General features: G+C 42.4%; 1 protein-coding gene across 1 annotated transcript; it reads left to right on the top strand.

Moving 5' to 3' along the window:
• Positions 1-11,803: 11,803 nt before the first annotated feature.
• On the top strand, positions 11,804-14,240 carry kcnj15 (potassium inwardly rectifying channel subfamily J member 15). The gene is made up of 2 exons (XM_072658234.1): positions 11,804-11,946; positions 12,619-14,240. The coding sequence occupies exon 2, from the start codon at positions 12,694-12,696 to the stop codon at positions 13,708-13,710; it is 1,017 nt and encodes a 338-aa protein (XP_072514335.1). The 5' UTR covers positions 11,804-11,946; positions 12,619-12,693; the 3' UTR covers positions 13,711-14,240.
• The last annotated feature ends 1,098 nt before the right edge of the window (positions 14,241-15,338 follow it).

The following is a 15,338-nucleotide window of genomic DNA, read 5'->3' as shown; positions in this document are numbered from 1 at the left end:
ATGATAAGTATGAGTCAGATTTGGCCGACATCGGATATCGGCATCACCCCAAAAATCCAATTTCTATAATAAACACATACACATACATTTTGACTCCACAAAGATCTAAAGACATGCCCACACAGAAACACACACACATGTCAGGTCCCAACATAAGCTTAATACATGATCACAGATGTACTCACACACCTGCACATATGCATACACAAAGTCCCCACAAAGATCTAAATACATGATGATGCTTAAACACACACCTACACACATTAATACACTCATTAGGTCCCCATAAAGATCTTAATACATGAAACCAGGGAAGCATACATACCATACAAAAAATAGATGAATAAATACTCTCTCTCTCTCTCACACACACACACACACACATACAAACATACAGATCTCCTATTACAGTGCCTGGAAACCTACTCCTGGTTTCCATCTTCTCCTTGTTCAATCCCTCCTCTCCTGGTGTGTGTGTGTGTGTGTGTGTGTATAATTCTCATATTACACCAGCTAAAATGCTGTCTTGCCATTGCAGGCAGGTGTGTGTAGGGCACAGGTGGGACATGTTGAGCAGTGAGGTGTGTAAAGCACTAAACGCAGCTCCCCTGACTGACCGGGCTCTCTGAGGAGCACAGGGTCACTTACTGCTGCCAGACAGAATCAGCAGAAATATCAGCAGCACACACACACACAAGGTCCTGCTGGACAAAACACACAGGAACAGGTTGCTCACTTTGGAAAATCAACAGTGTGTGTGGGGGAGAGAAAGAGAGAGAGATGGGGGGTGGGGGGGTGGGAGGGGGGATGGGAGAGAGAGGAGAGATAAAGAAAGAAAGTAAGAAAAGGGAGAGAGGGAAAATACAAAGTTAGAAAGAAGACAGGGAGAGAGAGAGAGAGGGAGAGAGAGAGAGGGAGAGAGAAAGGGAGAGAGAGAGAGAGAAAGAACCAGTCTGAATTACAATGAAACTCAGGTTTGATTGGTCATGAGCTATACAACTGTAATACACACTCAGAGCAGGGTATGAGTTGTCATGGTGATACTGTTTTCCAGGTTGTAATGGCGAGAGATCTCTTATGTGCTGTAAAGCTGGAATTACACAGCGAGAAAGGGTTGGGTTGTCATGGTGAGAGCACTGAATGGGTTGTCATGGCAAGCTTACTGTACTGCATGGGTTGTCGTAGTGCTGTTGTTCCCTGGACTGTCACAGGAAAAGAACTGTCTGGGTTGTCATAGTGGTTCAGATAACGCTAGTGTTCTCAGGATTGCTGTTTTAAGAGTACAGTATGGGCTGCCATAGTGCCAATGTCCTCAAGGCTGTAGTGGTGAGTTCTGGATGAAGTATCATGTTTTTTTTCTGGATTATGATTGTGAAAGACTTTGCTGGCACTTTACTGAAGGGTGACATTTATAAGGCTACATAACACTCTTTTATAACAGCTGATATAAGCCGAAATCAACATTTTAAAAGGCATATTGCAACAGATGTCAGCAGCCTGTAGGACACCTTCACTTGGAATAGCCTTGGAATAAGCCCTAAGGTTTATGTCAGTTGTCATGAAAGGCTTATGTAGGTGTCATGTAGCCTTATGAATGCTGCCCTTCAATAAAGTGTTACAAAGCATAGTCATGTCATTGTAAGAGTACAGTATGAGCTTCTACAGTGCAATTTTTGATCCACTTGGTTCCACTGAAACTAGATCACAGCATTTTGTCTAGAACTGATTTTACTGTCTATTAACATTTGTGTTTAGGCATTTTTGCACTCCTGTCAATCGGCTGTGGTAAGACACAGGTGTGGTTTCACCAAATGGTTGGTGTAGATGCAAGTGCACACAGACCAATCATGGTGGAGAAAAGGCAGGACTCAAATCAATGAGAAATCCAGACAATGGGTCTCAGACCTCGTCCTGAAGTGGTTTGAGTGATGAGATTTGTATCTGAGGTGCATTTATACTTGCATTTATTGACGACTTGGCCTTATCCAGGTATAATCCTGAAACTTAAGACGCATGAAGTAACCAGGTGTAAAAGGGGTTCCAGTTTGTGTTCAGTCCAATGTTTACGCTGCACTGAAGTGCCAAATAACCAGACAGTGTCGTTTTTAACCCTTTCATTTTGCTTGAGAGTATCTGACTAGCTTTTGGTGCTTCACATTAATAAAACTGCATGTCCATGTTTTAGTGTGAGCACTGTATGCGTTGTCGTGGGGTTGTGTACTGCGTGTTGCCATGGCAACGAGAGCACTGTATGAGGTATCATGGTGCCGTTGGTTCTCTCTGGGTTCCCTGTATGCCATGACATGTCATGCGTTTTCTGTTTTGTAACAGTGAAAGAACTGTAAGTGCTGTAGAGCAGGAGCGAAACAAAAGGGAGAACGAATGGCGTTGTCATGATGAGGGTGCTGTAAGGGTTGTCATAGTGCCATTGTTCTTAGGGTTGTCATGGTGAGAGCACTATATGGGCTCTCTCTAAAGAATGGAGTGTGAAGTACAGATGGTATTCCACACTGTTTTCCAGCCATGCCACAGAGCAACCCTCATCATCCTCACCCTCCTCCCAGTGTGTGTGCACGATAAAGCCAAATGAAAAGCAGGTCACTAACGCCCACACATACAGTCCACATACTATAGCCACGCGAAACAAGTAGCTGTGCATACTCGAGAGACAAACAGGCCACAAAATACAGATGCCTTCATGAATATGAATATGAGGGAACATGAGGGCTGTTTAAACGGATTGTAAGCCCCAGAATTGCTCTGAACCAGCTTCATAAAACAGCTTCAGTGTGAAGAGAGAGTGCAGAGAAGTGTGTTTTATCGCACTACAGGTGCAGAGACAGCTAGGGAGAACAAACAGAAGAATAACAACAGGCCGAAATGTGTGTCACTCTTTATTATTCTCCTCTCTTTGGCTCAAAGTGAACAGTCTGGTCATTCAGAGGCATCCTGGCAAAAGCTATGGCTTGTGGTTCCCAGAGTGTTCCCAATGTGTTCTCTAAATTTAGATTTTGATTCTTCTCTTCCTCTTTCTCTCTCTCTCTCCCTCTCTCTCTTTTTGAGTGACACAAAAATGCACACAAACCAGTAGGCCCTCAGACACTTAAGATGGTAATGATGGTGATGAGGATGACGAAGACAATCTGTGTATGTGGGCCACTCAGTGCGCTCCCTAAAGAAACTCATTAAACTGCTTGTGTCACCACAGACCAAAAAATAACTAGCCCCAGAGACACCTAATGGCCTCCATAGAAGATTTTGTATCACCCCCTGCCTTCTGGGAAAGACTAGAAGATGCTTTGCATTAACCAGTCTGGCCAAGGCAGGCATGAACAAAACGAGACCATCAAAAGGGGACGGGGTCAAACTGGACCATCAAAGGAGGTTGAGGGGCATGTAAAAATATAGTTGTATTATTTTACATCATTTTTTTAAGATGTTTTTAATGAATGTTGGAACTGCCAATTAACCCATCTGTTCATAGCTTCCCCTAGCATTAGCAATGCTCCTGACACATGTGTAGTCAGCCACTGCCTCTTTTTTGCTGTAATTATACCCTAGATTTAGTCCTGACCCTGGGTGTTAGCATTGATCAGCTAAATATTCTACCTCAAAGCTCAGTAATATCAGATCATTATCTAATCTCCTTTGAACTACATCTTAGGCAAAATGTTAATTCGTCCCCCCAACACTGTCTAAAGCGCACAATAACCCCAATGACAGCTGTACAGTTTACTAAAAACCTCCCACCCCATCGACCTTAGCTTACACTCCATCAGACCAAACGAAGCTAGTTAAATTAACAAACGATCTAGAAAAAACCCTTCGATTAACCTTAGACAAAGTAGCACCGTTTAAAAATAAAATGATGAGGCAAAAAAGGCTCGCACCGTTAGATAAAAATTAGATAAAAATTGGTTGGCCAATATTGGCCAATATTGCATAGTAGCGCTTTTGATCACTGAGCCACTCTTATCAACTTCTTCAACATCAGTTCTTATCAACTTCCAGATTTCAGTTTTAATTGGTAATGTAAAGATAACTGGTAACCAATGTATTTTTATAGATATACCGACATTAATAATAGTAACAAAACTAAATTAGATAAAAATTGGTTGAGCAGTAAGCAAACTATGCTGAGAACTCAGAATTATGTCTTACCTATTATGTAGTCTTAACATTCTGTATACTCCCCTTGTCCTAAGAGTAAAAAAAGACCTAAAGCCCATCTATGTACCCTGGCATTCATAGAAGTATAATCAAAGGTGATGTTCTCCTTTCTTGGTAACATTTTAAGAAATACAAATAAAAGATTTATTAAACTGTGTTCTTTGTATAATAAAGCCAGAGTTTATTATTTATTTACAACTTTTATTTATTAGTACATAATTGGCTCTGTTGTGTGATTACACAATAAAAACTTTGTTACCACCCTGTTATGCAAGTTATTATAACCTGACTGTTCATGATTTTAGTGTGGAACAGCACTTTGATTTGTGTGGGTTCAAGATAGTGGCATGTTTATTGCTTTATGTGAGTTAATTGTAGTTATAGAATCACTAACACGTCTAGTGTTCCATATTCTAAAGTCTCCTCAATGCCCCATTACTACACCCCTCATCTCCTCAACATCCCATTTCGCCACAACTCCTCAACAATGCATTACTCAAAACATGGCATAATCAGGTAAGCACCATGTGTAACCCAGGAACAGTGTGCAAAAAAACACACGTTACAACTAGAAACGTTCTGAAACAGTAATAAACACTGAAAGTGCTTTTCCAAAATGGAGATAATTATTGTACATGTGTGGTATGAAGTTGACACAAAGCTATGTAAAGTAAAGCTTAGGCCACTTCCAATTTGCCAATTACATCTAAAACATGATGACAAAACTCTAGAGGGTGCCATTTAGTGAGCTTTCCACAAATGGGAGTATGTGAAGCTAAACAGCTAAAAAGTGAATTTAATACTAAATCCAGATTTTACATACTTTTTATGTTAGACTTGGGCTGGGTTTAGTTTGTTGTTCCCCTTTTAGATCTCACTGGGTATGTATGTCATGTACCCCATTTCATCTTCTTTATCAATCCTGCTAGCATGTAGAGGTCCAACTATATTTATTAAAGGTGAAAAATTCTAGGGTTGCTTCGCCTCATTTGGGACCTGGTTTTCATCCAGTTACTGGTGGAATGCTGTATTGACTGTTCTGAGCAAAGTAGATTCGTTCTAGTTTCATGTATAAATTTAATCTGGCTGTAACTGGAAGCTCCCAGACAGTATCTTTTTATTTATCTACATCCAGCAGGTTTTGAGCTGTAAGACAGTAGCATGACTACTAATATATTAACTTAATTAGCTGAAATTTCAAGTCCTGCAACTGCATCGTTAAAGTATTCTATAAAGTATTTTATGTCGTTCTGTGTTGGGAAGACAGCTGTCTGTGTAACAGCTCACCTTTTACAGACTACAATGTAGCACAAAGGTTATTTAGAAACCCATTCATTTAGAAACAGCCTAAATGAACATCTGACCAACACGGAATATGTTATTTAGTGGCAGTTGTCCTACAAACCAGAAATGAAATCATTCAACATATTATGGCTGACTGATGCAGCCAGAGTATCATTTTTAACACTTAAAATGTTCAATTAAAATTAGCATTTTATTGTACTTCGGTACAAACTCACTGCATCACTGCATCTCATCACTCAGCATCTGTTTTGCACTGCTTGTGAAGGATTATGGATTGAAGGTCTGGAAGGATTCACCAGCTAGGGCTTCGCTTGCTCAAAAATGAGGGATGCATTTCTTAGCCGCATTTAAAGGATGCAGTTACAACGGGACAGCCTTCACTTACGTAACAGTCAAGTAATGCAGCCTTCCTGAGCTGAGACCTGGCTATTCTCTGTCGAAACCAGAAAAAGCATAGCGACCAGTCTAAACTTTGCACAAGGCCACCAGGATGTTCCACAAAGCTTATGGAAAAATGTGCATCAACACATTTTACTAGAGAAGTCCATGATCTTAAGCTGAAGGAACATCAGATGATGCTTCAAGACGATGAGCCAAAACACACCAGTAACCCACTGCATATCATCATTCGGTGTCTGTTTAGCACTGTTTGTGAAAGACTGTGGATGACTGGTCTAAAAGGTCTAAAAGGAGACACTAGCTACATCCTTTGATTGCTTAAAAATGAAGGATGCAGTTCTCAGCCGCATTTGGAGGATGCCGTTACAAGGGGACATCTTTCAGTGATGTAACAGCCAGAAAATGCAGTCTTCCTCAGCTGAGACATGGCTGTTCTCTGCCAAAACCACTATAGATACCATGATGATCAATAAGCGCTTGAAACCCACAATAAAGAGACATGCACAGTGCCTAATATCACCAAGGTGCTAAGAACATAAGTCCTCTCAGTTTCTCAGTCTGGCTACCCAGGAGGCCTGCTATGTCTGAACTGCATGAACGGCCAGGCAAAACTGAAATAACTATGCCAAGTTAATTATTGTTATTCTATAGATTTTTTGGGCCAGGTTTGGGCCAATATTTATGTTGACTATGTTAGCTGCATTATGTGTGTCTAAGGAGGTGCTGCAGAAGCTAGAATGACCATAGTAATAATATTATTTTGACACAGTAAAATTAATAAAAAATGACTACTATGAGACTATTATTAACTAATTTAATAACATACAAACAGTTATACTGTTCACGTTTTTTCAGCACATCAAGTAAGCATCTACAGTGCAGGCTAGAAAAAGAAAGTGATCCTCTGTGTTAATGGTTTCTACAAAAGCTAATTGACCAATAAGATTTAATTATTAAGACAAGGTTGGTTGGAACTGTGAGTTTTACAAGTGCTGTGCTCATTTGCTCATTATCTGTTCTTCTCAAGAAAGACTGGTTAGTATAAACCATGCCTCGATGCATGAAGCTGGGAAGACGACAAAAGCACTGCTAAAGAACTGGGTGTACATCGGTCCACGGTTGAACAAATTGTCCACAAATTCAGGACCGTTGTTACTCCCGCTAGGAGTGGGTGTCCTGTTAAAAACACTCCAAGAGCACAATGGACAATCCTGAAAGAGGTGAAAAAGATCCTAAGGGTATCAACAAAAGACCTACAGAAGACTGCAAAGATCTCTGTTCATGTGTCCACTTTAGAACCATGAATTCAAAAGTGTAGCAAAACATTTTACAGGAGAAGTCAATTACCTTAAGCTGAAGAGACATTGGGTGATGCATCATGACAATGACCCAAAGCACACAGTTACATCAAATAAAGTATGGTTTGAAAAGGATGAAGATCCAGTTCTTACCTTAACCCTATCAAGATGCTATGGCAAGGAAATACTGACAGACTGAAACACAGTTGCAAGGAGGAAAGGTCCAAAATTCCTTCTCAACATAGTGCAAAACACATCTGCAGCTACAGGAAACGTTTGGTGGAGGTGATTGCTGCTAAAGGGAGATCAACAGTATAAGTTATTAAATATAAGGGTTCAGATCACTATCAGATATCAGATCAGATATCAATATCAGATCACACTGTATTAGTAATTACAGCAGAAATCCACGTCATTCCAAAGGGATATCCTACTCTTGCCAGCTACTGTATACAGTGTATATTGCCATTAGTCCCCATAAAGGAAGGCCAGCATCTTCCTGTAACATAATAAGAATAGAGTGAGTTAACTAGTGAATCTGATCTAGTCCTTGTCCTGAGGGAGAGAGAAACAGAGAGGAAGACACATGGAGACTAAGAGAGAGTGAGAGTGAGAGAGCGAGAGCCTTGTGGAAAACTACAAGTAGAAAACTACAAATTGGCTGGGTCCACATGACACCTAAACCACTAGTGATGCCTCTTCCTTAGAGATGCACACTCATTCTCACATCCACATCCACACACACACTTACACACTCACCCCACACGCAGCTCATGTCTGCACATGGAGGAGCAGCGGGAGAGTATTTGGAGTGTAATGGAAAAATGTCACTGAGGAGAGGAGCTCAGGAGAAACCAGCAAAACCTAATCCCCACCATACACCATCTGCCAATCATACACCAGCACCCCCCCCCCCCCCACACACACACACACACACACATACTCTACACATACCCCTCATAGGCACATGCTTCACATGCACCTGTGAACAGACTAACACACACACACTCTCACACATCAGCTCCTCACATACCACACAGTTCCGGCACACACACCCACCCACTCCTCATACACACTTCGGGCTATACGACTCATAGCTTTCCTCAGTCACCTGCTACTGCCTGAGGGATGTGATAAGGATTTGGTGCCCTCTGCTGGGCCACTGGACCAGAGGCATACAGTATGAAGTCAGAGTGCTGATCCGGGATCCAATTATTAGCCGTGATCCCCAAAAAAACATGTGCTTTTCACAGCAGGACGATACTGCATTAGGTTAGGTATAGGAAAGATTAGGCAAAGTTATGGTTACTATAGTTGTTCATTATCTCACTTTATCTTTTTAATTGGGCAGCATTGGACGACATGTGCTGCTGAGAGGAGATGCAATCTTAGGTCAGCTGAGGTTGTGTCTCCTTGCTTGAACTGTGGCATTAATGTGTTGTGAACATCCCTAGTGATAGCAGTGCACCAGTGACCGGCCTCGCCCAGTATCAGTACCACGGTGTTAGCACGCCGTCTGATAACCTCACCTCACATCCCTACTGCAGTGTTAGCGTCGATACCGCAGCTTTAGCTTTGGTACTGCGGCACTAGCATTGCTACTGGAGTGTTAGCATTGCTGCCATGCCGGCTGCTAGCATCACTAACAAGGTGTTAGTCACAAGCCATGTTTATGGGGTCCTGGGCCCTTCACAACTAAAAGCTAGTAAATGTGTGGGCTACATCTTAATGCTCTGAGGGTCCTGGCACAAAAAATATGGTTCATAAAATGATCTATGAAACATAATAAATGCCATTTAATGCCACATCACCTTTTCAAAATAAAGAGCATAGATTTTGGTCCCAAACTCCCCATTGTTGAAATGCCATTGACAATTCTATGCAGCCCATGGCGATCATGTAAAACTAGGCTTGCTTGTTGTTTTCTATATTGACATCCCATCTTTCTAATTACCCATGGACTCCTGGTCTTCTCAGAGGTTAGAGAAAGTCAAGGCAGGTACTGTGGGTCTACAGTGATGCCGCCTTAAGGGTAAATTCAAAGGCAGAGCTGCAGTGAGCAGATCAAATAACCCAATCACCTTCCACCCTATCCGCCTTTATTTAATAAACAGAGTCTGCTACGACTGCAGACTTTAAGTGAAATGGCAGCATCTGCTGTCACAGTCTGCTGTGGTATCTCACACATACACACACACACACATAAACACAAACACGCAATGAACTGATTGATTCTCTCATCTGCTATGGGATCAAAAAAGTGTGTGTGTCTGGCAAGAGAAGAGAGAGGTTTCGCTGTGTAATACAGTACGCTATAGATTCTCATATAGACACACACAACATCATCTGAGGGCAATTCCAATACCAGACTGATGGGGCAGCTGATTTATCAGCAAGCTAATAACCGCTTTCACTTTTCTTTCATGAATCTGACAGGGCTTTAGCTTTATTACCACACAAGGCCAGTCAGCGAGATGGATTTATCGCTGTGGTTGAGTTGCCAGACTTTTACTGTAATTTCATGAACACGCTCAGCCACAGATTAAGGCTTTTAATAAGCATAAAACATTTTTAGTGGTCAAACAGCCCTCTGTGTTACGACTGTTTAGAGTCAGGAAGCACATTGGAAACGTGAAACGATCTCAGAATGTTGGGATGCAATGAATCACAAAGCTGCAGCATCCTAAAAGCATTGTTTCAGTTGCAGGTAGATAAACCTGGTAGGTATGTTCTGTGTTGCTAAGATTCTGTTTCAAACAATGACTCTCCATCCACCAACAGATATTGAATAGGCAGTCAGATTCGTTCGTGCGAGATGTTTGAGGTTTATTGAAGAGAACAGATGTTCACCTGAGAGTCATTAGCATAGCAGTGGTAAGAAAAAAAACACCATCGATTTCATCTACAGGGAGAACTGAAGTGGGCCCAGTACAGATCCCTGGAGACTCCAGTAGTGAGAGAAAACCTTTGCAGCCTATCTAGGATCAATGGATTGATCCTGGAGATAAGGTGAAAATGACGAGAGAGCAGAACTGCCACTTCATGTCCAAAAGGGCTGAAAAAAAAACAACAAAGTGGTCAACAGAGTCAAAGGTAGCCAGGACCAGGTCCCAGGGTGTGTGAAGGGCTTCTAGAACTGACAGGAGGGTGGTTTGTGTGGACTGCCCTGGTCTGTATTGGGATTGTATCAGACTTGGTTGGTGTGCAGAAGGTCATTCCTGTCACGATGAGAAGATAGTGGAGAAGTATAGAATTTGTTTTAGGTTTGTGGAGCATGAGTGATCATAAGTCAGATTAGTATGGTGTTATTTTTCTCTATGTAACTGGAATACATGAACAATGGCACAACAGTGTGAAGACTTTGAGGTATTTGGGTGAATTGTGCATATATTAGTGACAGAGGTGTGCAGATGTGTGTGTGTGTTTGTGTGTGGATGGATAATGGAAATATGTAGACCTCTGAGAAACTTGCTCATTATTCATTAACCTTCAGCTACAAATCTTTAACTTTCTTTACTCATCGAGCAAGACGTGTCAAGTGACAGTCTTGTGACACATAACCGGAGTTTTACTGGATTTACAAAGGAGAATAAATAATAATAAAGAGGAACGTCAGGATAGTAGATCATCCACAGACATTAAAATGAGCTGCCATGTCTCCATTGTTCCACAGTCAACTTGTATGGCCACAGGTTTCCACGTAATAACAAACTAGCCTGCTCACCTCCGCAACAGGGGCAAGGCAGTGTGAGGCTAATAACAAAGTCTAATAACCATCCGACCTCCACATGGAGCAGAAGGTCACTGCTCCCTACAGCTCCACATGAGGATTTTTTAGACCCGAGCAGGCCTGAGCAAGCCAGTTTGAACAAATATTAACCAAAGCTGTAGCTTTCTTTCTTAACTCAAGCTTTTTAAACCTTGGTAAAACAATTAATACAGGGCTTATTTTTGGTTGGTTATGCAAATTAAGCCAATACATCTTTCCTGCTATAGGCTGGCAAGCATTTCAAGGCTTCAGATAGAGTAGAACTGTGGATTCAAAGCGGTTTCGTGTTGAACGGTTGGTTCATAATTGCATTGGCGCTGCTGAAAGTAGCTATTTATACAGAGAGGGCCGCAGAGAGAGCAGACGAGGTGTGATCTCTGATAGAGCAGTTTAATTAGAAACAGGATCAGGGAGCTGGACACTGGCTGACACTGATTTAAAGGTGTCAAGTTCAACCTAGTTACCTCTTTAACCTTCACATGCTGGCTGGTGGTTTATTAAAGGCCGTCTGTGTTCCAGAGTTACGGTCTGGAATCAACATGATTCTTTTCAGGGAAGGACAGTGTAGGAGAGCCTGAAGGCTCCAAAAAACCTTCTTGTGAGTATGTGTTTGTATGTGTGTGTCCTGTGGGCTCTATATCAGTGTGTTTGGAGTGAAAACAGTCTGAAATGGGGCAGCAGCAGCATGCAGGCAAAGGGAACTCTTTTCACATTCTCCACACCAGCCAGCCAGAGTGGAAAGAATGAATGAGGGAGGAGTTCAGAAGAAAACCTGCCTCACAGGTGGCCGCTTTTCAATGCAGTAGCCCCCCTTTCTTTTTTCTTATTAACCAGTCTCAATATCAATTGTGCCTGAGTTCAGAGAACATAAGCAAGGACAATAGAGAAACCAAGGGCATTTTGGAATCCGTCAAGGGAGGAGAAAGCCTTTCGGTTTCACGTTACGAATAAGTGACAGTGCGGACACAATCAGACCCACACCTGAGAAAGGAAGGGAGCTGGAAAGTAAGTGCATATTCTTATCATTTGTTGAGCACTGCAAGTGTCTTGTGTTACTGACTTTTTTTTAAATGATCGTCTCAGGCTTGGTAATTGCTAATTTTGCACAGTGGTTGATTAACAGCAAAATATTTCACTTAAGGATTTTTCAGAGCTCCAATTAGTTGTGCAATTTTGGTGAAGTCGATCCCAAGTTTTAGAGATTAGATAATATCCAGCGGGTTAAATCTAAACTCTCTAAATTTAATGCATTAAAAAGCCTATGGCCCACCAATGGTCCGGAAAGTTTATTATGAACTTTTATTACCGAAGAATAGCCCCACCAGAAGAATAGTCCCTGTAGTTACTGAATAATACACATTAGTGTGTGTAACCGGTTAGTGTAAGCTGTAACCGGTTCATTTCTAGTGAAAGGAAGCGTTCAAGTCCAAAGACACAGGCATACGAAAGCTAAATTTTCACCGCATGCAGTACCATCACCTCTTTGCTCATTCAGATGTATAGTTGGTTTCCTCAGGTCAGTCAATTTTGGAATAACAATGAAGAGAAAATGGAAGCATAAAACACACAAAACTATGTGGTTTTTTTGAGATGTGAAATCTGAGCCTGTGATCTTTTATGCTGTGCCCATTTGTCATTGTAAAATTGATTGTACAAACAGTGCTTTTCCCACTGCAGTAATTCACGACCTTCTACAAAGCAAAAGCCTAAGCTGAACCTTCCCTGAACCTCACCTGAAACCTGCCGTCTAGGATGAGCGGAGCTGCCCGACGGCGCCTGGTGTCTAAGGATGGGCGCAGCAACGTGCGGATTGACAACGTGGAGGGCATGGTAAAGCTGTACCTGCACGACATCTGGACTACGGTGGTGGACATAAAGTGGCGCTACAAGCTCACTCTCTTCGTCTCCACCTTCTTGGGCACATGGTTTGTTTTTGGTGTCCTCTTCTACCTTATTGCCATGAGCAACGGGGACTTGGGGCAGGCACCTGAGTCCAACCACACTCCTTGCGTGATGAATGTAGGGACTCTGACCGGGGCGTACCTTTTCTCCCTGGAGTCTCAAACCACCATCGGTTATGGCTTCCGACACATCTCTGAGGAATGCCCATTGGCCATCTTTACTCTGGTGGTGCAGCTGGTTTTCACAGGCCTTGCTGAGATCTTTGTGACCGCTGCCTTCTTGGCCAAGCTGGCCCGGCCTAAGAAGCGGGCAGAGACTGTCAAGTTTAGCCAATCTGCGGTGGTCTGCAGGCACCAGGGCAAGCCATGCTTGATGGTGCGGGTGGCCAACATGAGGAAAAGCCTTCTGATCCAGTGCCAGGTATCTGGAAAGCTCCTGTCTCCTTATGTGACCCAAGAAGGAGAGAAAATCCTGCTTCACCAAGAGCCAGTAGACTTCTGTCTAGACTCCAGCCAGGAGTGTCCCTTTCTTCTTCTGCCCCTTACTTTCTACCATGTTCTGGATGAAAACAGCCCTCTGGCCAGCCTCACGGCGGACAACCTTAAGTCCAGAGATTTTGAGCTGGTGGTAACCCTTAATGCAACCATGGAATCTACCGCCTCCACCTGCCAGAGTCGCACCTCCTACATTCCTCAGGAATTTCGCTGGGGTTATGAGTTTAAGCCCCTGCTGTTCAGCACACCTGGGGGCAGGTACATCACTGACTTTGACTACTTTGATGAGGTTCAAGAGAGCAATGACCCCTCATTGTTGCAGAAGCTGGTGACAGTAAAGCTGCAGATGGAGGAAGAGTACAGGAAAGAGTGAAAGGAAGGAAGAGGCATCGGTAGCATGGACACATGCCACTGTACTGTGCCAAAAGGGAGAGTAGAGATAGACTAAGTAGGAAGGTAACTACAGAATCATGGAGAATGATTAAACAAAGCTACCCCTCAACTTCTCTGTTTAGAATACTGTTTCTTAATGCCTGCCTGATCGAACACACCTGATCCAGCTCATAAAGGGCTTGGTAGTCAGATGAGAGCTGAATTGTGTGCTGAGATAGGAAACAGTTAAAACTGTGCAGGGCAGTGTCTCTCCAGGAACAGGGTTCAGATGATTCAGGAGAACAGAAGTGGACGCATTTAAATGAATAGTACACCAATCTAGAACGACTGGTATAGTATTCATTCAAAAGTACATGTAATGTAAAATTGCTCAAATGTTGTAGGGCCATCAGCTGTCATGTAATATGTCCAAAATAACAAATGTGCCACAAAGGATGAACCACTTTTGTGTCTGTAGAGCAGTGGTTCTCAAACTGGTCCTCAGGGATCCAAAGACAGTCCACATTTTTTGGTCTACCGGTGAGTCGGGTGAGAGCGACTCTCTGGACCATCTGGAGGTCCTTGAGGGACGATTTGAGAAGCACTGCTCTAAAAAAAACATGTTTTAGAACATTATCTATAAGAATGGAGAACGGTTTAACATTTTAACGAATCTTCACATAATGTAAAGCTTCCTAGCTTAGAGCTTTGGTCATTCTCCAAGAACACCGGATCCAACTAGCAAATTTACAAGCCCTTCCTGAGCTGAAGAGGATGTGTTAACGCAAGGCAACTCTAAAATGTGCAAGCCGGGGGTACTCTCACTATGATTTAGGGGGGGTCCTAAAACACTGTGAAGGTTCTGTACATTTCAAACAAGGTCCTTCACACTCATACATCAGATTTATGAAAAGAACCATCTAAGTGAATCTTTTTTAAAGAACCATTTTTGGCACCTTTGTCTTTAAGAGTGGGAACAGGAGAATAGTATACACTGTTAATGCTTGATTTTGGATGCAGCAATGGCACTATGGGCGGCTGATCTTTGATGAGGGTCATAGAATAATAATAATGGGCAACTGGCACATGAAGGCACTATCCACACTATGGCTATAGTGTACAGCAATTTGTACAAACAGAAGAATTGCAATGTTCATTTTTACCATCTAATACATTTTAATGGATTATTTCTCTATTCATACTGTAATAAAGTAGAATTTGAGAAGCACAGATATATGGATGTGGGTTTCATCATTTAAGCACAACTGAATGTAGCTCTGTTTATTCATTTAAAATACAGTTGTCTAGAACATGGGATTTATGGGAAATATGGATCATTTTGCGTTATTGAATAAACAACTGTACTGTTATCTCTGATGACTTTGAATGTGGTCGTTTTTACGCAGACATGTCCACGGCCTGTTCTGAGCAATCTTACATTTCTGGCTTTGTTGTGGCAACATACCGGTACACTCTGAGCGCGCGCGGCCTGTCAGGCTGTCAGTACGACCTGACACAGAGAGAAAGAGAGTGAGTGTTGTGGCAACAGAGAAAGTGATGGTTTGTGTTTATGAGCAGAATGCTACGCGACAGCAGCGATTCTTTGTCCACGCTGAGAGACGGAAACAG

The sequence above is a fragment of the Salminus brasiliensis genome, chromosome 16, assembly GCF_030463535.1.
Source record: "Salminus brasiliensis chromosome 16, fSalBra1.hap2, whole genome shotgun sequence".
Lineage (NCBI taxonomy): Eukaryota > Metazoa > Chordata > Actinopteri > Characiformes > Bryconidae > Salminus > Salminus brasiliensis.
The sequence above is the reverse complement of the archived record's forward strand: the minus strand, read 5'-3'. Positions and strand labels throughout refer to the sequence as shown.

What these genes read in the sequence shown, in the direction of transcription:
- kcnj15 (XM_072658234.1), top strand. Translation starts at nt 12,694, where the DNA reads ATGAGCGGAGCTGCCCGACGGCGCCTGGTGTCTAAGGATGGGCGCAGC.